Below are 22,941 nucleotides of genomic sequence, written 5' to 3' on the forward strand. Positions count from 1 at the left end.
TAAATTTTCCCCTTGTAGCTTTGAGCGGAAAATCTGAGAGGAAGTGGCCGTTTTCTTGCCCAAATAAATGTGAGCCCAATGCAAACGTTTCCATGTTAGTTTGTCCACGTGTGTTTGCATGTGTTATGAGCTGTGAAAATGTGTGTGTTATGAATCCATTGTTTGCACCTGAAGTGTCTGAAAGAGTCAGAGACAGCTGTGCGTTTTTTTTTTTTCATCATGAACTTTGCTTTGTACATCAAGGGCGTGACATGCCCGTGGTTGACTCAGCAAAATGGCACTCACGGATGGGTGGAAACGCTCCGGCCCTTGTCCACCAGCAACAATGAAGATGGAAGGTGTGAGAGAAAGCGCACACACACACAGAAGAGAGAGAGAGAGAGAGAGAGAGAGAGAGAGGGGACAGCTTCACACAGAGAGAGGGGAAGCATCCGAATAATTCCTCTTATTTTGGTGCAAACACTGACCGTAGCAGAAGTGAACAGCTCATGTGCATGGAGACATAATTCACATTACAGCGGGAGAGTTAATCCTGCCTCTCTATTGCACTTTATAGGTATGTACAAGACTGGCTCCACCTCCCACCTCAGCCTGAGAGCGCAGGCTGGTCGACCTAGGGGGAGGAGGGGAAGGGGGGGGGGGGAGGTGAAGAGCAGCCCGAGCTCAAATTCATTTCTGCCGCGGCTCCTGGAAGCGCTGCACATTGCCGGAGTGAGGGAGCCGGGAGCTGGCCGGGAGCACACATGCCTATCAAATGGATAATTCTCAGACACACTTGAGAAGTACAACAATAGCAAGAAAACCCAGAGGACTTGCCCGGACAACTTCTTTGTGACTGTGACAAAAAAGAAAGGGAAGCTACCTGCCTTTGAAGCAGACATGGACTGACTGAGTGAGTTCAGCTTCATTCACTCTGACAGAGCAGGGACCCGCACTGACAACTGAAGATGTAAGCATGTGGGGTTGAATTTTAACGGCTGCCTGTCACACATTTGCACTGCAGTGGGAGAATAGGTAAGTAATTGCTTTTAATTTTAGGCACCATTTCTTTTTTTTTCTTTTTTGTCAAATACCACATATTTTATGACGGCATTCAAAAATTGGCTATTATTTATGTCAAAAATGAGTTTGAAATCCTTTTACCCAGATCAACCAAAAATCACTCACAAACGCTGATTTGTTCAGTCAACTATGTAGGTCATTCTATGTCCACCTGCAGTGAATCATGTTCAAACACAAACTAGCCAGATTTGCATTGTTTTCATCAGCCTTTTATTTACTCAAGAACTATTCCAAGAACTAAGAAATTATTACCGGTACTATTTTTGTCCACATATTGATCAACCTACATTCATTTCTTTCTTTTTTTTTCTTATAAGAAACAAATCAATTCAGCTTCAACAAACATAGTTCATGAACATAAGAAACATGAACATCAGCTTAAACAAAAAATAATGTTTTCCACTCCCGTTACATTTAATCTAAAACAACCTCCCAATGTTCTCCAGGTGCTGTTCTGCCTCAGGATGCTGCACTGAAAATCCCCACGTTTATAACTGAGATTTAAGATTGTGATTCTGATTAGATTTCAATTAGTAGCGCAGCCCTAAGTACCCTGTGTGTCATTTTTAAAAGCAGAGCCCATAACCCTCACCTTCAAAATCATCTCAATAAGTGAAATTTTAAAGGCACAATGCATAACATTTTAGATACTGTTGCCAGCAACACAAAACAGTCCTCATGACCAGCTAGACACAAATAACTCTATTTTTGCAGTGGGTAATCAAAGTATGGATTTGGATGAGAACCTAACCTATTAAAATCTTCAGTCAAGCTGGAGACGTCCCCCCTCCCAGTGAAGTCACAGTCAGGTCTTAGGACGCTAAGACGCCATGAACAAAAACTCATGTTTGTTTGATCATTTTTAAAGCATTTTTAAATGATAAAAATATCTGTAATTAAATAAATCTGTTTATTGCGTGAAATGCTACACAGTGTGGCTTTAAGTAAATCGTACCTTTATAGATATAATTGATTAATGTACATCCTTAGTTGACCAGAGTTAGTTTACAGCCTGTTCATTAATCATGGCCGCTGTGGGCCCCACTTGGGTCCATAATGATAATGTGCCTTGAATGTTGCGGCACATGTTGAAATGTGTGTACGAAAGACCCTGACAGCCCAACCGCAACAAACATAATGGCGACAAGTACCAGCTGCAGTTGTTGGATTGAACTGTAAAATGCATGGAGTTATCTTGGGTTGATTCATAGACTGTATTGAAACGCCTGAAGGAACCTGGCAGTGCATTAATGAGATCTACTCTAGCATGTAATGGTAATGGCCTGTAATGGTGACGCGTCTAATGCTTTGTCCCTGTAGCCACAGAGCTATGGGACACGCATGAGGAAACGTCCCAACACAGGCACAAAAGGTTCGTCACAATGCCGGACTCACCTTGCTTTGTGCCTGTACGCTGTGGCCATTTTCTATTGGCAAATCAAAGGTCAATTAGACGATTAAAAGAAGATTTGCAGACCCAGCATCCTTTTGCCGTGTTTACTGTGCACACAAATCTTCAAAGGCTATCGATTTATTGGCTTAAGTACAGTTTGATTTATAGACATTCGCAGACTATTGATCGCATGGTTTTATTATACAATCTAAACCACTTCACAGTTGGAAAATGCCTCCAAAAATCTTTTCCACGAGTCACAGTATCAGGCCTATGTTTCTGGCGGTTTAAATTGTCTTTTGCTGAATGTAGCTCCATAAGGAAAAATCATCATCTCCGCTGTTATTATCATAGTCAATTTAACTTGGAATAAAGCTCTGCATTAATACACATATTTCTTGACAAGTAGACCAATGAAGTAAGCCTCTTGGTTATACCTTCATCACTCTGCAGCCATTTTCCATTATCCTGTTTTGTGTGATGTCAAAAGCAGAGCTACTGTGCAATTGTGTTGGGTGCACATGTCACTGGTGTTGTGCTTTAGTTAATGATACATAAAAAGAAAAACAGTGAGTGTCTGTACGGGTCCTAAGAACAGCGTTATCTACAGCGATAAGCGGACTTGGACCTTCTTTTTTTGAAAGTTAGATAGATCGTTTTATTGGTCATTTTTATGCAACATAAAAACAAAATTACGTTCACACGAATCCAACCATTTCTTGCAATGTAAAATGAATTTAAAAATATATAATAATAACAATAATAATAATAATAATAATGATAATAATAATAATAATAATAATAATAATAACAACTATTATTATTATTAAATAGAGTCCAGAGAAGACAGATTCATATTCATCATTCTAACTGCTGTGGGAAAGAAGCTGTATAGCATTTGAGTTGTTATTGTTTTGATGCTATGGTATCTCTTTATTGGCGGCATCAGCTCACAATAATAACTATATCAACTGTATCATTACTATATCAATTGTTCAATAAATATAACAGAAAAAAAACAAAGTTTCAGACTCTATAATTATTGTCTGTGCATTTATTTGCAGTTAAGTTAGTTTCTGTGGCATAAAATGGTCTAATTATATTATTCATCTCAATATTTTCTGCTAAATATATTAAACTTTGTTGTTGTGACACTAAAGGCCTATTACAGTTCATAGAAAAATGCAGAAAGGCAGCCCCGGTACTTTGTCTTTAATATGTACATAAATTGTTGTAAAGCTGCTCTGGTTAGTTTGGTTCAATGCCTTTATAAAAAACTTGGCATGCAGTGAGGTGTGGGTCCTTGGGATTAACAGTTAATGGGTTGTTTTTGCAAGAGACTGAGGGCGCAGCACGCAGTGTTGACGTTGATTGCTCACATATAAGAACATTGCTATGGAAGCTCGCTGTGAGAATAAATCATACAGAACCTTAATGAGAGTGGCAGGTGCCCCTAGAAAATGAAATGCAGACGTATATTATAGAACAGAGGGAGCATCTCGCTGAATCAGGGGGACTTATGTTGCATGCGTGGGTTCTCAATGGGGATCTCATTTACTGATACGGCGGGCTTAAAGATAAAGGAATGCTTAAATTGGCATTATCAATCAGATGAAACGCCGCACAGAGCAAAGTGTGGCTGTATCTGACTCATGCAGACCCTTATCAACTGATTCATATGTAAATACTGCAGCGAGCTCCAAAGCGTTGGGCGCTGTGGTTATAGAGATGTAGATTTGTCACAAGCAAAGACCATAGTTATAACTAGAAATTTTTGCAATGGCTTAACTGTGGAATTGGAGACGCAAATGCAGAAATTGCATAAACTTTTTCAATTGCATAAACTGTCTAATTTGCATAAACGGGTTAAATGCATGAATTGGTTAATTTACATAAATTACACCATTTGCATAAACTTGTCAATGGCATTAACAGTTATGTTGCATAAACGTTTTAAATTCCACGAACTGCTTAAAGGGGGGGTATTATGCAAAATCGACTTTTTCAAGCTTTACATCATGTTTTTATGACATTCCCTCATTAAAAACATGCCTGAAGTGTTGCCTTGGCACAATCACATATTTTTGAGTAATCTGTAAAAACTCTGATGGCAGCCATTTTAGGGACAGGTTTGCCTGAGTCCTCCTAGGAACGCCCCCACCTCCTGGAGACGCCTCCAGGCTTTCGTCACCAGCCGAGTAACCAACCACTGCTCCTCAGCAGAACCCCCTCCCCACTGATGCCACAGACAGCGTGTGGAGGGGGCGTGTCGGAAAGGGTCAGAGGTTCTTAAAGAGACAGAGGCCTATTTCAAGACATTCACTACAGCCATTATGAGAGAGCAGTTATTCTAATTTACTGCATTTACAGACCAACAGTGGCTGAATGATTTCCCATACACACGATTGGGCAGAATTCCAAATCCCGTAGATAAAAACTGGAAAACTGCAGAAGGTGATTTTTTTGTTGCAGTTGAAGTTGCAGGAGCAACATGCACAAAATACAGAAATTGCAGAAAAAATGGCTGAAAACCATGAATTTGTGGAAGCCCCAAGAAACGGGATCCAATAATTGACTGCGGAAAGATTCCGCAGTCATATAAATATAAAGCTATGCACAGAACAGTCTCCTCATTATCATTGTTGGTTTATGAAAGAAAAGGAACACATCCAGAGTGCAACATCTGTGAGTACAGTTCTCTGTCGATGTTCCTTCGGGGATGATAGGGGATTTTGAAGTTTAATTAAAAAATACAATAAACTCCAACATCCCTTGAAAATTAATTGTCAGAGCGTTTACTTTACATTATTTATACTTTCAGGGCTGTGCGAGAAGGTTAGGTAGAGTCATCAATTAATTTAAGATGCCTCAGAGTTTTTTTTCTCTCCCGCTTTAGTTCCCTCAGATCTCTCATTACAGAACAGGAAAGGCTTCTGGACAAAAAAAAACAGAAAGAAAAATAATATGTGATGTCATGACTATAACTCAAACAAACACATGAATCAGTGTTTAAAAGCACTCTCAATAAAAGCAAATCACCAATGCGGGATCAGAGCCAAACGTGTAAATACTGTATAAACTAAAGGCTGTACTGACAGGATGGTTTTCATTTCTATTCAAACTAGCTGAGACCCGGCCTTCGGCCGGGCCTCGCTAGTTTGCACATTTGATAGTCTGAGATTATGAGTTATTACAAAGAAATGTCCAACCCGTCACACAGTTCAGCTGTAGACCAGTGGTTCCCAACCCATTCCAAAAACTATGGCCAATACAAATGTTGAAAAAAATTAATGCTAAAAATAATTTCAAACAATCTGCAATTTGAGTGTTTGATGCACCCGTACTCCTTTCTTATAAACCACAACGACAATATGTTCGCTAAAAGGGAATAGAATTCAAGAGACAGTGGAATAAGTATGGATAAATATGAGGGGTTCAGCTGTAACGGGTCGGTTCACGGTGCAGGACCCGTGGTTTGGTGCGTCACGGTAGTGTACAATGTAAAAAAAAATAAGTTGGTTTTGAAATGAAATAGCCGAATGATCGTTGTTAGACAGTATTTATAACCTTACAATAAAATTGGCAATGCAAAGCTGCTTTAGAATAAAATGTACCTCTGGGCTCACAATACGTGAAAGCAAATGACACACATCGCCCGGTTTTGATGCACGCGCGCGCACATACACGCACCGACGCACACACAAACGCGCGCACACGCGCACACACACACATCGCCCTGTCTGAATGCGCGCACACGCACGGCAGTCAGATCTCGCGCACTCGCGTTGTTGTGACGGCGGGTTGTCCTCGGACAGCAGCACCGCGGTCCATATGGACCCGTGGTCAATGGCCGCGGGCGGCGGGACCGCAACGTGGGGGCCTGCACCACGCACAAACTCACTACTGTCGCCAGGCTTCCTGATGTTCCCAAACGGTCTCCCATCCCAGTCCTAACCAGGCCCTTCCCTGCTTAGCTTCGGAGGAACGGTCTCCCATCCCAGTTCTAACCAGGCCCGTCCCTGCTTAGCTTCAAAGTCGGTATGGGAAATAAACATGGCGGCGCCCAGGCGGCGGCCATTGAAATAGCGTTTTCTATAATAGATAATAGATTCTGTCAAAACTGTCTTAAATAAAAGTAAAAATTAATGTCTCTCCCCACTCTTATTCACCCCCTTTCTCCACATGGCCAAACATACCTTAAAAAAGAAAGAACTGTTTTAAGTCATTGCACTCACATTGATCATAGACATTGGCAACATTAGAGACGACCATCATGTGATAGGTTAGTAACGTTCATTGTGGTGATAGTGGCGCAGTTGGGAGGTCGGGGTTTCGAATCCCAGCTTGTAAAAGATGCGCACTGTTGTTGTCTCCTTGGGCAAGACACTTCACCCACCCTGCCTCCAGTGTCTGCGTACGTTAGTGTGTGAATGAGAGAGTGACTGGGTGACTGGTTCCTTCCATTTACCATTGTATCTACTAGTGTAACCCTAACCCTAACCCTGACCCTGACCCCACTAGTGTCTGACCAAATGAACCTTGAAAGTTATAAATCATGTGATTTTATGATTTAGCAGTGACACTGAAGTTTATTTACAAAACAAAAACACTAATTCAGTCAGAAAACAGCTCTTAGAAGGGACCTGGTTTGTCTTGAAACTTGCCTTTTTTTTTTTTAAACATAAAGCTCTAGCTGTCTCTATTTCAGAGATTAGGATGATAAGACTTCTTTTGGGGGGTTCATTAATCATTACCTTGTGTTACCACTGCTATTTGTACCAATCACAAAAGCAAGCCCATGCATTTAAGAGTGCAAATTGCCCCTGAAAGGCAGAATTACTGATGTCTTTCTGAATGAAAATCCCCCCTTTTCTGAGCCCTGATAAGGCGTGATGGATCTGTTGTGACAGGAGCAGGAAACAAAGGATAAATGTGAAAAATGAGCGTAAATAGCAGGTGACAGACAGGAGGAAGAAATGAACGCAGGGTGTTTGAGTGTACACTGGGCTTTAATGAGGACAGAGGGGGCCCCATTAATCAGTCAAAGCTGCTCAACGGGGACAAACGGAAAGGCTGACGTGGGCCTACACATGAGAGGAAGGTGAGAAAGTGCTGGGATTTTGATTAAATTGCGATTGAAGCGCCCACAGCCTCGCACCTGTTGGCTGCTGCTGCCACGAGCGTCGGGTTTCCTTTGCTTTCGAGCTAAAATAAGACTCTTTTTTTTATGAGTGACTGTAGTACATTTTGACTGTAAATTAACTTTTTGCTTACAAAGTGGACCCATAGTGCACTTTGTAAGATTGGATGTCAAACTCACTTATATGTCAAACTTACATATGGAGAGCAGGGGTTTGTACGTAACTACGAGCAACAAGATGTTTTTTCGACTGCCAGGACAGCTTCATCAACCAGGCTGATGGGAGGCTGAACTCTCTCCTTCCTTCACTGTGCTGCCCCCGATTATGTATATATTCACTACTAGTGAGGACCCCTGCGCAACTATGGTATGATTAAGAATTTATTGAAGATGAGATGATGATTCAGCTTTGCAGGACCCCCTCGGAGAAGAAGAATCAGCGTTGAAAGATGAAACAGACGTAGAGAGGGAAGGAGGGGTCGACAGTTCCAGATACACATAGTTAAATGGGCATGGCTGGTACAAATGGGGCATCTGGGAATCAGCGGCATGGTTAAACAAAGGCATGAGCGTTGTCAATAAAATATAAACTCCACTTCTATTTTTGTCTATTAACTGTGTGTACGTGTAGTTTCTGGCACCAAGGGTTTGAGAGTAGGGCCATTTATAGGTTATATTGTTCATTTTTTAGATTTTGGGCCAGGAAACACCCCATTGTGTAACTTTCCCAACAAGGTCTTTTATTATAGCACTCACTCACCATTTCTCCAAAGATATCTGGGAGATTGCAACTTAAAGGGCAATTTTAGTGGTGACAACGACATCTGCACCTAAACAAACACCACATTTCCCAATCTTTTCTGTCTAGCGTACCAATGGAGTCGTTCATTTATACTCTGAGTATGCCCTTCCCTGAGGATCTTGCTAATATTATTAACTAAGCTAAGATTATTCAGTATTTTATAATGTGAATCATCAAACCTTTTACTGATTTTTTTTTTTTTTAATTCTACTTCACTTTCTTTTCTAATCTGAAATAATTGCAAGTACAGCCTGCTATGTGAAACACTGTTGTGCTTGACAATATTTTGAACGTTTTTTGTTTTTGTTTTCCTAGAAGGATTTTCCAACATCTTATTCGTGTAGCTCAATTTATTGAAAATTGACTCCCCTGGACAAACAAAAATAAAACCAGATGTTTGTTTTTTTGCTGAGTAAATTTGCTCAGCACTTGAGCAAATTTACTTTGCTACTGACCCACCTCTGGCCATCAGCCGTAATCCTCCTCACCCTGTCAGACACTCACGAGTCATGTTCGAGACAAATCTCTAAAATTAGACCTAAAGCTGGACTCTAGTCCTAGAATATTTGAGCTAGTTTCTCGTATACTCTTCCAGCCTGTGCTGCTGAGGGCAAATGTGCCACTGTGTGCTATTCATCTTATGGTGCAAATGGCTGTGGAAAGCCTCTAACAAGGAACACATGGGTGATATTTTGACATCAAAAACAAAGTGTGGAGTAGAAACATCACATGTTTTAATGATGTTTCTGCTGAACAGTAATGAATCAAACATGTTTATGAAATATGGACATGTCGGGGCGGCCTTTCTGTGAGCTCAGTCAAAAGGACAAACCAGGACTCAAAAATGTAAGCATTTGTTTCTCTTGCTGTGCAGCACGAAGTTATAAAATGACACGCACTGAATCATCACATGAATTGCATTTTAAACATATACGTATGTAAACAACTCTTAATGTACCCTGAAAAACTCAGCCAACTCCCCACTAATACTTTGGAAACTCCCTGGTGCCGCGTTCTTGGTCGACTGCAACACTTAATGGCAAATATGTTTTGCCTTAAGCTCCACTTCGAATGTTCCTCAATCGGACACAGTTTGTGATGCAGATATGGTTTCATGTGAAGGAACATTTGACGATGCATATTTAGATGTGGGATTGCCGACCTGGTTGTGATTGGTCAGCTGAGGTTTATTAAAAGACTGGCCAGGCAAGACTTTCTACATTTTTTCTGCTCGAGCCGTTGTGTTGTACTTTTGAGATTGTATGTAATAAGAAACTAACTTCTTTATTTTAGGCCTCAGAAAAGTTCATTGCTGTTCATTGTTCATTGCTTTTCCTTGTTTTACCTAATTATGCACACTATCAATGTGTTGTGCTTTTGCAAGATATAAGTGAATGTGTGAATCTTAAGGCTTTTTCCCCCCTTTTTGTGGGTGGATGTTTTAGGCCCTAATAGGATTAAAACATAAATCTTATACAGTAGGTGGGGCTTATTTTCTCCTGGTGTTTTAGGAACACATTCTCCTGATTTTTGGGAGTAACGGAGAATAGATTTTAGACAATAAATTGGTTTAAGCTGTTTTGGGCCCCAAATCCATCACACCAGACCAAAAGTGTCACTGCAACAACTGATTTACAAATCATGCATTGGTTATAGGGCTTTACAATATATTCTAATCTTGTGTAGTCAGACTATAGTGATTTACAAGCACGGGGGGAAATTATCCATTGGGTTTACTCTTGTGCTTGTAAATCACTGGTTTAAGTAATGTGTTCACTAAATCTGTGCAAAGGGTCCACAGGTTTTATTGGTGATGTTGACGTTCGGAACTTGCAAATATCCAAAAGTAGTGGATTTAGGCCTATTTGTTCGCAACAAATCATATTTTGTAAAGTGGAGTAGTGCGGTAGATATACTGTACAATAGCTTTGACATTCCTTATATGAAATAGGACCTCTTGGACCTTGTAGTTAAAGTCATGTGCATGTTGTAAAACCACGTCCGTAGCATGTGCCAACATCTCTGACCGTGTGAGACGGTGAAGTATGCGAGCGCTTGACAAATTTGAACGTTTTTCCCCGTGCATCTTAACTACCTGTTTCTGACATCCCGGAGGCAGTGTGGCTCAGTGCAGTAGCGCGCTGTGTGAAGAGTGCGTGGAAATGGAAACCAAAGGGGGTTTGCTCGCTCATTAATCAGAATGAGACCTTTAAAGACATGGAAAGAGAGAGAGAGAGAGAGAGAGAGAAAGAGAGAGAGGCGAAAGCTAATGAGTGAAGACGCATCATCTACGCTGCACAGATGGAATAATTTGTGCTGTGCATCAAGTCGATCACACACAGCTCTGTTTTATTAAAGAGTGAGCCGCCCATGTGTAGGCTAAAAGAAATAATTTCACTTCAGCTTTGATATATTTAGGACAGTGATGCACAAAGTCACCTCAAGACGTTCTTTCAAAATCAAAATATCAGTTTAATCTGCTATATTTTTTACTTAAAGCCACACTGCGCAACATTTTGTGACTATACTGTTGCCATCACAAAACATGCTCCCAATGACCAGCTCGACACAGAAAATGCTATTATGGGTAATCGAAGAATGGATAAAGACCTAACCTGTTTAAATCTCAAATTCTGCTGACTTTAGTCACATATCCATGGAGACGAGCTGGAGTCGTACCCACTCCCGGTAAAGTTACATGTCTTAGGAGAGCTGAGCTGCTCAAAAACGCATGTTTGTTTGTACATTTATGAGGTATTTGCGAAAGATGGAAACATCTGTCATAAAATAAATGCTTGCACCTCAATTTTATTTATTGGGTACAATGTTACGCGGTGTGGCTTTAAGTATGGATCTCGTATCCACAGAGATTAAATGAATGAATGTCGTCAGGAGACATCGGCGCCTCAAGTCAAAAGCACTGAGTCTCCTTCAGTCAATTACCAGTAACGCATACATTTTAGTGCAAAAAGCTGTGTTTCATTACAGATTAATTATGCTCCAACAATAGCCAAAGTTTTCCAAAAGACACTAATCTGGAACGTTTACCAATTGGTAAAAGTGAGCTCTGAAATGTGGCTGAATGTTGTTTGCATTTGCCTCGTGTGGTATTTGCTGCATAAAACAGAGTTATGTTATGAGTTTGTAGAATGAATCAATTTGGAAGTATTGAAGTAAAAATATTGCTACTGCTCATGAATAAAACTCATGGTAAAGTAAAAACAGCTCAATCTATAGAACAACTACTATTACCAATTCCTTTATTTTTCCTTCAACTACCACCGCCACAGGAACACGATTTGGTCACATGATGTTCGGTAAAGTAATTAACGCTATTCTACTGGACACAAAGACACAATGCATTCATATAGAACGATTCCAGCTCAGTAATTTCATGACAGTGATCGTAGCTGACGCTTAAGAGGACTTAGTGATGTGCTTATCCACATTGTGGCAGGACTTGAAAGGGCTTGCACCTCAGATATCAGTCACATGGGCAAATATACATAATGAGATTATACAGGGAGTATGGGGGATAACAGTAGCACAAAGTCTCCTCTCATGAATTATTCTGTAATTATAGTTTGGGCCACGAGATTACACACGTCTGCACAATGGGATGCTCGAATAGCCTTTGATTAAAACACGCTTGTTATTCATGCGCTTTCAAAAGAGAAATGACCAACTTTGATCTCTATGTTTGCGGAGATCTGCACCAGGAATAATATTTAATAAAATGTGGAAGGAATGTATTGGAACCTTTTGATTCCCTTTTTGGCCTGATGTTTTATTTGACCAAAACTACGCTCATAAACGTCCATTTCCTGCATTGTATTTCTTGTTTCAGATTCCTTTAGCATTAGATTTGTGAAGAATGTTCTCGTAAACTATTAAAAGCCCGTACAAAGCAAGTTGCTCTGGCTATCAACACGTTTCCAGAATGATGATTGCGTTTTGCCGCAAACCAAAGCAGTAATGGATAGCAGTGGCTCATTTAACTCCTGAGTATGGCATAGTGAAACCATTGCAAACAATACCATCTAACATTTCAAAAAACATGCCCATAAATAGACTCAGATACTGCCTATTGGCTAATGCCGTGCTTATGATCAAGTGAACAACATAGTTTCAGCAAATCATAGATCACAATCCCAATCTCAATCACAGTCCGTAATATTTTCCTATTACGGACTGTGCTTTGCCAAACTACATTGGCATTGTTTTGGAATCTATCACAGTCGTCATATTTGTGTTGTTTTGTATTTTTTCATGTCTGCATTTGATGATGATGCGTCAAACCGTATCGGTCTCTCCGATCATGATAGTGACTTCCAACAAAACGCCCAAGCACAAATGCAATTGATTGCCAGCTCTTACAATTTTTTTAATGTCAAAAAATAATTAAAAAATGCATGGCTGAATGTTTAGGCCGAGGTAAACTTTGGTGAGTTCGCATCAATAACTATTTCCAAATTGCTGGGTGACATCACAACATTCTAAAGGCCTACACTATTATATAGAGGAAAAATTATTTTGCTTTTGAGGAAATTTTTGGTCTTACAGAGAGATCATGGACCCAGTGACCCAGTTAATTATCATTTTTTAAATTCATATATTTTCTTTTTTTAGCTACGAGATACTTCATCTCTTAACCCCGCCTTAGCCGAGCACATTTTCTCCATGTTCAGCTTTACCCAAATCAATAAGCTTCTCGACTGGAGAGTTCACAGCCTCATTTGAAAGCTAAGACCGCGTCATCCCTTTTTGTCGCGATTCTGTCACGTATTTTTTTTTTGCCATGTTTTTGTTTGTTTTTTGACACATTTTTGTAGCTTTTTTGCCATGTTTTTGAAAAGAAAAAAATAGTTCATTTTGAGTTAAATGAGCCACTACCATTGTCACATTTTTTACGTTTTCATCCCCGTTTACTTGCCATCGTGGCCCTTATTTTCAAGACACTTTTAGAGGAAACCAAACTTGCGAAAAGGTACTTCGTTCAGAGTTAAGAGGTTTAACCAAGGCCTTTTATACCGATGAATTAAATTCTCACACACAACAGGCAAATACTGATCCCTTAATCTACTGGTCAATCAATGCAACACAAACAAATCTCAAATGGCTTCACTTTGCAGACACCACTGCCTACAATCAAGTCAATTGGGGGAAATTCATGCCTGTCTAAACTTTCTAAATACATCCCTGCTGCTCATTTCTCCACCTGTGCTGGGTGCATTCCCCTCGCTGCTGGTGCGCACATTTCTGCCACACAGAGATGTCCAGCTGGTCTAACCTCTCATGAAAATACATTCCTGCAGCACAGCCAGCCTCTTGACAATGTGCGCAGCTGACTTATCAGCTGCACCCTACAGTGAGTAAGCTATTACCGGCAAATTGGCCCTTAAATCTCAATGGAGTAGTGAGAACAACCTTGTAATGCCCTGTTAGTGTCAGGCGGTTGCACAACACTATCAGGGTTTCCTTCTATTTTTAGCCCGTACATTTCCAGCTCGTAACTCTGCAGCATTGTTTAAACTTGTAAATCTGAAATTGTCTAATCGTTATTATTGGGAGAGATTTACAACCAAGACTATATTTGGCAGACGATGAAACGCCACTTTGTGTAGCCGCAAATTAGTTCACCAAAGCGGGCACAGATCTCACAACACTGCCTTCAAATAAACCGCTATATTATTGCGTTCAAGCCAGAGTGTGACCCGCACTGAGAGGGGCGAGATGATAAATGAAAACCAAAGTGCTTATGAAAGGCAGAGATGAGGAAGCAGGAATGTCAGTTCAGGGTGAGCTGACATTGGTGGGATCGAGGGGGAAAGCTGTCAAATCCACCACGAGAAAGTACGAGAGGGAAAATAAACATGGCTGGATTTGCGTCAGAACAGAAGGAGAGATTTTTGTGAGACGGATGCGCAAGCGCGGCAAAAGCTTATTATCTGTAACCTTTTTTTCACAAGACGGCTGCATTGAACAAATTAGACACTATACTGTGGTGGGTTGCCTGTCCGTTCTGACACATTGACTTCATAAGCGGCTCTGTTTGTTTTGCAGGCATGGAAAGCATCAGTGTGGAAACAGCCTGGGACGGGTTGGGCCTCTCCACTGCGTTTGCGCCTGGACACACCAACAACTTCTCCTCCTCCTCCTCGGCCCTGTTTGTCTCTGAGCTCAACACCCTCAATAGTTCTCACAGTGGGGGCTCCTTCTTTGGCCTCTTCCCCGAAAACGTCTCCACTACCACCGGCGCGCCCCACTCCCTGCCCCAGCCCAGGGTGCGGGACGTGGGGCTGGCCCGGGCAGAGATCGCGGTCCTCGGGGTGGTGCTGGCCCTCACTACCCTCGGGAACAGCTTCGTGCTCTGGGTGTTGCTGCGCAGGAGGAAACACAACGCGCCCATGCACGTGTTCATGGTCAACCTGTGCATCGCCGACCTGGTGGTGGCTTTCTTCCAGGTCAGTTTATTGGCTTTTGGACGAGTCAGGGAGGACCGTGTTTATTTGCTTTATTATTTCATTCAAGAGTGCAGAAATGTTTTGATGGGTTGTTTTGAAAAGATGAGGAGATTTCACACATTTGCCATAGGAACCAGTGGTGGGATATACAATCTATGGGTGGGACACTGAGCCTTTACCAAAACCTACTGTGGATTATTTATTTACTTCCAAACCAGGTTTAAACTAGGTAAACTGCAAAGTAGAAGCCGATTCCGCAGAAACATTTAGGCGAAGACTGAAATGTGAATTGTTCAGAACATGTTTTGGAAAATGTTTATAGGAGTATGTTTTCACTTCAAGTGCATGACAGGTTTTAATGCTTTTAAAATGACTTATTTAGATGCATAACAGCAAGTTCATCAGTTGCATAAGAATGACTTTATTTAAGTGAAGCAGTGAATTTTAAGCTGCTGGCAGGAAGTGACACAGAAGAAGGTAAAGTCCCATAGAAGTTTGACTAATTTCCCATTGACTTAACATGGTTGGCACGGCAACAGTTTAAATTGTTTACCATCTTCTATGTCACTTCCTGTCGGTGTCCAATAAGGAAGTGAAACTATAAACATCATAAAAATGGCCAAACTAAAGAAAGCTGGTACAATCTTTAGCAAATTCTTAAATATAATCATGTTAACTATGTTTTAGCAAAAATTGTGTCTAATGTCTCACTTGCACTTTAAGAACCCATAAAGACAGTGTTAGTTGTTTGGAAGATATTGTGCTTTTTCTTTTTTAATTGGCTAATTGCAACCATTCAAAATGCGTTTTCAATTCCATGTTTACTGTGCTCTGCTCTCTCTGAAACAAATCCTACTGAGGTCACAAGGGCATATGTTTGTTAAACTTCATGTAAAAGTTCTATATTTTGGGACATTTCGGCAAGAAGCCCTGAGGGTTAATAACATTTTTTCCGATGGCCACATTTGGCCAATGGGACCAAGCTCTGTTCCCCCCTGAGTTAACCTCTTAACCCCCGTCTTAACCGAGCACATTTTGTCCAGTTAGGCTAAACCAGATGCAAAAGCTTCCTGCCTTTAGAGCTCACAACTTATAGGCCAGTTTAACGCCTCACTTGAAAGCTAAGACCAACAAAACTGATCTTAACCTTTTTGCCTCATTTTTGCCAAAAGGCAAAAATGAGGCTTTCTTTGGCTTTCCGTGGCTTTCTTTTTGATTTTTTGTTGCTCTTTCATCACTCGTTAGTTGTGTTTTGGTGCTTTTTTGTTGTGTAATTGTTGCTTTTGTCACAATTTTGTCTCTTTTTTTGCGTTTTTTGCTGCATTTTCGTCACGTTTTTGTTACTTTTTCATCACTCTTTTGTCGAGTGTTTTTGCCACTTTTCGGTTAAGGCAGGGGTTAACGTAATAGAATAACACTTATAAGTAATCATAATAAAACTAGCTGTCATTTTTCTTAATATCTAATCTTTTACAGTTAAACATTTTCTTTGATACTACTTGGTGTTCCAACAATAATTTCCAAATCATCCCTCTTCAGCTGGCATTTGAACAAAATTGAACATCAGGTTTTTATGTATGCAGTAAACCGGATGAATAGCCCTCAGGCTTCCAATATGCTCCCCTTGTACAGAGCAAGCAACCTTGTTCCAACTTAAGTGTGTCCTTAAACATATCCAAACATAAAGAGGCCCTATATTGTGCTTGTGATTGTTCTGGGTTTATGGCTTGTCCTTAACCACACTTTACAGTATAGAGCCCCTAATGCATTACAGAGGTCAGTCGTTCTTTCCTGACCACTGGCTGCATCAGTGGCTTTGTCCAATATCATTAAAACAAAACATTCTCACCGTAAAGGTTATAGTTTTAGCTAGACACACATTGTCATTAAAATTAACCAGGCGTACATTACAACCTCATTGTGTAGCTTTACAGGGCTATTAGTCTCTTACTGTTAATTTAGGGACTACAGGGCCAGCCAAGGTCAGCATTAATCTTCCTTAATCATTTTTCAATTTAGATTTACAAATTAAATTAGGGTTATGTTAATGGATCTTTTATGAACTGACTGGTGACTCCACACATATAGCCATTTGAAGGAATATCTCTCATATTACTTAATTGGTTGGAAGTGGTTGCATTGGCAGTGCATGCGCCTGACAAGACGAACAATAGCTGAGCATAAATATGACAAGGCGAGGGTGAGAGTGTTAAAGTTATTCGGAAGAGGCCCTTCTCCGGCAGCTGTTGCTTCCCTGTCTGTAAGCGGGGGGTTCATATGGCCGATGTGATGATGTGCGCAGTGCCAGTGGAGATGTGAAGCCAAAATACCAAATCTGGAGCTGCCAGACACCTTTTGTTTAAAGACAGAAAGGCAATAGAAAGATATTGGGTTACCTCTGTGATGGGCAGTATAGAAAGAGACAGTGAAGCAGCCGTTTCTTTAAAAACAAAAATGCTCTATAAGTTGATGTCTTTGTTGTCAGTGTTGTATGTCGGTTTCTATAGTAGCTCATAAATAACTCTGCCTAACTTCACAGTGTGTGAAGCGTGTGCTATTTATCACCACCAGATACCAGTAAATCCCAAACAAAGCACCGGTTTACTAATGATGGGCCTCCTCGAAATGTGCTGACAAGAGCTCTAGCCTTTGGAGAATCATGCTTACCACTACACTAATCCCTTCAATATAATTAGCTTACTTTCTATCTGTGTCTATTTAGGTCCTTCCACAGCTGATTTGGGACATCACAGAGAGATTTCAGGGTCCTGATATACTGTGCCGCTGTGTCAAGTACATGCAGATTGTGGGCATGTTTGCTTCGTCCTACATGATAGTTGCTATGACAGTGGACAGGCACTACGCCATCTGCTGCCCCTTGCAGGCCTATCGTGGAGGAGCCGTATCCCGCTGGAACACTCCGGCCATGGTGGCCTGGGGGCTGGCCTTGGTCCTGAGTATACCACAGGTAGGGATGGTCATCACACGCACACAGCCAAGAATACACATGTTGAATTAGAGATGAGGTATTCACACCTTGAGATTACAGCAGGACTCGACGTGCTCATAACTTTATCTGCGTGAGCTCACTGTTGCTCACCTCATAGAGTTCCTGGGCGCACTGACCGCTGTTTTTTATTGTGTGTCTTGAGCAGGTGTTCATCTTCTCCCGCTCTGAAGTGGCCCCCGGAGAGTTTGAGTGTTGGGGTCACTTCACTGAGCCATGGGGACTCAAGGCCTATGTCACCTGGATGACAGTGGCAGTGTTCCTGCTGCCGGCGCTCATCATCACCATCTGCCAGGTGAGAGAGGCTCAGAGGGTTAACCAGTTTCTGTGTTACATGAAACATTATACAACACTTAATGTGATGTGGATCCCAGGCCCTTTATTTTGATGAGTGTGTATTTAACATTGCCGTACAGTAGTCCTCAGGGATCTGTGGTTTGTGTTATGTGGTTCCCAAGACACATACTGGGCTCTCTCTATTTAGGGGAACATACTTCCAGGTCTAACTATTTCACCTAATTGACACAGGACCATCGCTGAGACAACTGCACAGAAAGTGTGCCACTCATGGCGCCTTCGCTCAGTAGCAGGAATGTGCCTGATCTCGGCCAAACATGGAATCCATGGCCTTTTTATGATCAAATTTCAAATGTGCGCTTTCACTCGCAAAGTTTGGCTGAAGCTGTTGTTTCTGCAGAAGGAACTAATTCACAAAATTCCTCTGTGTGCCACGTCTTATTGAGATAAGTGGTTCACTTCACTTTGTGGTTTGGACAAGACCACAGCAGGTAATTAGACAATGTTCTCATAAATCTTTTTAAAGGTGGCTGATGAAAATGGTAAGGAACATAAACTAAAGAAAGAGTAAACGGCACGATATATAAAAGCCTCAAGAGCTCATGAACTGTTATTATACCCTGGGTTTGGAACTCAGTGGTAGTTACACTTTACGACATTTTTTCTCTCTTCATTTTACAAAAAGGGTGTCATTTATTATTACATAAAAAATGACGGCAAGATTATTATTGTGCTGATAAAGCAAACCAATGCACCATGACTTCACAAGTGCCTGTGGCCTGTGCAGCTGAATGACTTGGCACGGGCCAGTCATAAAACTGAGTAATCCTCTGACCGTATATAAATCTAAAATAAACATGTTTTTTTCTTTCAGATAAGGATCTTCAGGGAGATTCACAACAACATCTATCTGAAGTCGGAGCGGATAGTCATGGCTGAACTTAAGAAGAGCGAGATCCTGTTTCGCTTTAATAGTTTTAAAAAAGACGAGGAGCGCAGCAGCAGGGAGCGAGTAGGGCGTGCGTCAGCATCAGGGGGTAGAGACACAAAAGGGGCACGCCACATTTTAAAGGCTGTTAATAACAACCCGCTCACAAACAGCAAATCAGGGGAGTGTTATGACTACATGCCATCATCATTACAGTACAGTGACCATGTAACAGCCACAACGGCACTAAACAGCTCTGAATGTGTAGAACCCCATACCTCATACGAACTGGAGTCAGGCTCTGCGCGATGTTCATTTGAATACCCCGCCCCGCCGCAGCTGCAGCAGCGCCCGAGCACTCCACCCCCCAGCATCACTAAAGCTATGTCCAAGACAGTCCGAATGACATTGGTGATTGTCCTGGTTTATACAGTCTGCTGGTCGCCATTCTTCATTGTGCAGCTGTGGGCAGCCTGGGACCCCAATCCCCCCGAACAAGGTTAGTCCCATGAGAAGTATTCTGTTAAGTTTAGGTTTTCATTTTGGTATGGGTAGTTTATCAGGGTTAGGGTTAAGTTCCAAATAGAAATAGCAAACACACTAAGCCTTTACATAAATAGACAAAAGAAGAACAGAAATTGATTAATTGATTTAGATTTGGTGCTTACTCCATATTCTGTAGGTTTAACAACAAAAAAAGGATTTTTACAGTTATGAAATAAACTGCATTTTTAAAATTTCATTGTTACGTACATTTTTTTATTATTGTTTTGAATCGTTTTATTCTGCGACACAAATATGAAAACTTTCCACACACAACAACTACGTAAAGGACAGTCTATTGTAGTTTATTGCCTGGTTTATTGGCCTGGAACAGTGGTGAAAATATCCTGGGAACTGATTGACTCAAACACTAAACCAAATAGAAACTGGCTTCTCCATTAAAAGACTAAATAGATAAACAAATGCTTTTTCAAGGCCACATCATTTGGATTACCTATGTATTTATAATTCCCTGTCCTTTTCACCCATTACTTACATTTTCCAAAAACTTACTGCACTTAATACACAGTTCAGGTTCTGAAGAATCAAGTGTGGGTCAAGGACAACACTTCACTGGTTTGTTGGCAGGAAATCCACTAATGGCACTCAGCATGTCCTCTGAAGGCACTCAAGACTCTAAACTTTATCAAAACCTACGTATCTCTGTGGGAGTGTGTTCTTGCAGTAGTTAATGTTGAAGCCATTTGAAGTTACTAAATCAGGACTGACTGGTTTTCCTCAGATCTCGAGCTAAAGACAAACACCAAAGGCAAATAAATTACCTGCTTATCCCCAGCTGCTTTTGCAACAGCACTACATGTTTACATTTCATCACAATGATGAGTTTGCTCAGAGCAGAGATCTCTGCAGCCCACATACCATACAGACTTGGTTTTCTCATGTATGCGAACACACGGCACACTTGATGTCCACTCTCACTGGTCGAGAGTGCATAAATAAGGGACAGTGATCAGCAATCACTGTCCTCAGCAGCTCCTGTCATACCATGTTTAACCGATCTACAGAGGATATTAATATTTGAAAGGGAAAAAAGCAATACATAAAGAGGAAGTGTATGCTGCATAGTCTGCTGTTATTTCTATTGATTAGACAAAGAACAGTAAACATACTTTAAACAAACTGAATTATTGAGGTATGCTACAGTGACGCACTCTGCTTTGCAGACAGTCTGTTCTTTATCTTATCTGTATGTTAAGTATGTGTTTCATACTCAGTAGTTTAATAAGCTTGTGTTTGTGTGGCTCAGCAGGCGTGGCCTTTACCATCCTGATGCTGCTGGCCAGTCTGAACTCCTGCACGAACCCCTGGATCTACACTGCTTTCTCCAGCAGCGTGTCCCGGGAGCTGCAGCACCTGCTGCACTGTGGCTCCCGCTCTGGACGCCGTGGCTCGCTGCCCGACGACTCAAGTGCCACTCATACCTCTACCACCAAAGACAGCCTGTATTGACACAGACCACAGACTCATGGCCATGAGGGGCATCTTTGAGGGGCAGCGTTTGCTTCACTCACTGAAACTCTGCCCCAGGACAGAGAGAACTGACCTTCACCAGATGTTTCCACCAACAAAGGGCAGTTGCACTGTCAACAGGACCTGTGAGCAATCACACAGCCCCTCCTCAGAGCGGCGAAGGGTGTCATTGAAGATGTCAGCACTAGATTATGTGGGGCACCGGAGGAAATGCAATGACAGCCCTTGACAGCATCTGCAATTCAAGATGACCTTGAATGTAGAGAAACTCACCTCTGCTGCTACTGAGCTAGACCTTGTGCATTAATACCAGTCTCTCACCCTGTTCAGACAGAGCACACTACTGGAATGCAGGGTATTAAGGTCCTAGGCCACGCCTAATGTGCAAAGCAGCAGACAAATCTGAGCTATGGCCCTTGTAAAAACAAAGAGAAGGAGCCTCTCTGACAGTGGTAAAGACACGAGGACCACACAGATGTTACAGCAGTAGCCCTAAAAGACCCGCAGAAATGTAATAATGTGAAGAAATGTTGTTAAATCAAAGGAAGTAGATTTGGGTGGATCCTGAATGGATATTCTCTGAGGAGGAATCCAGTTTGAAGGAACAATAATGAATTGTCATAGCAGTGGACAGAGACACTCAGTGAGGACAGACACTGTTCCAGGAGGAAATGCAGCTGCACAGATCAATGCAAACAGGTCGAGAGGGCGACACAACACACGCAAACCAACACCAACGACAGGGTTGCACTGACCTCAGAATACAAATGAACAGTCCTGGTTTCCGCAGCCAACAGGGATGTAATTATGTGTCGTGTTTTGTACAAACACAAGTGTGAGGTACACAAATTGCCTTCCTGTCAGCTCTTGAACAAACATGAACATTTGGGGCACAGACAGGAAACATATCCATTCCATGTACAGTAATGACAGTATAAAGTTATTTATTTAAACATGTGGCACATAACATATTAATATATTTATGCTAACTACAAACTGAATGTAAGTGCAGTTTTTTTAATTTTCTAAATTTAAATATTGCTATGTTAACCCACAATGCATTTGTTCTTGTCTGGTACATAAGTAAAGTTACACTAAGTTCTCACTTCCTAAAAATCTATGCCTAATTTTACATGCACTCCAGTGAGGTGTCAGTAACAACACTACAGCTATTAGTATACATATTAATATCTAGATGTTTCCTTTCCAAGAAAGTGAACAGCATTCAAAGACACAATATTGATCTCGGTTTAACTTCTAGACCAGGTGCAAAGAGGTGCTTCTGTCTGACCACAGTCATTAAACATGTCATGTGAATCAGTTCTCTTTTCCGTGTAATGTGAATGAAGCCACTTATGTCAGTGTTTGAAGGAGCTTAAGACAAGACCTGTCAGACCAAGTGCCCGTAACGTCTGCTGGCATTTTTTCGAGGGGCTCCCTCTCCGGATTAATGTTCAAATGATGTCAGCGCAGATATTCTTAGATGGAGCAACCGTCGTCGCAACATGAGCCATATTTCTCTAATGCTCTATTTATTATTGTAAATAACATGCTACCACAGCATCTCGTCTGTACTGTATGTTGTTCATGTATAGTTTTGATACCACCTTTTTGTGCATAAACTCAATCTGTCCATCACCTGCATGACTTGACATTGTACTATGGAGTCTCTATCTCTTTTTCTTCAAAAAACAAACAAATCAATATTACATGGTAACGGTGGTTAAGCTGTTGGTTATGTAATTCACAAACATGTGTTATTTTTGCTCATAGTTATTAGTAGCAGTTACGAAGTTGTCTGGCTGCCTGTCTGG

General features: G+C 41.3%; 1 protein-coding gene across 2 annotated transcripts; it reads left to right on the forward strand.

The window, feature by feature from the left end:
• Nucleotides 1-678: 678 nt before the first annotated feature.
• Nucleotides 679-22,729, forward strand: avpr2aa (arginine vasopressin receptor 2a, duplicate a). Of its 2 annotated transcripts, none has more exons than XM_079558882.1 (6): nucleotides 679-1,014; nucleotides 14,461-14,861; nucleotides 17,584-17,829; nucleotides 18,017-18,163; nucleotides 19,040-19,592; nucleotides 20,904-22,729. In XM_079558882.1, the coding sequence occupies exons 2-6, from the start codon at nucleotides 14,463-14,465 to the stop codon at nucleotides 21,104-21,106; spliced, it is 1,548 nt and encodes a 515-aa protein (XP_079415008.1). In that variant the 5' UTR covers nucleotides 679-1,014; nucleotides 14,461-14,462; the 3' UTR covers nucleotides 21,107-22,729. The 2 variants fall into 2 exon arrangements, with proteins under 2 accessions (XP_079415008.1, XP_079415009.1); XM_079558883.1 differs by having other exon boundaries at nucleotides 20,907-22,729.
• Nucleotides 22,730-22,941: the final 212 nt, after the last annotated feature.

The sequence above is a fragment of the Gobius niger genome (assembly GCF_951799975.1).
Source record: "Gobius niger genome assembly, chromosome: 6".
NCBI lineage: Eukaryota > Metazoa > Chordata > Actinopteri > Gobiiformes > Gobiidae > Gobius > Gobius niger.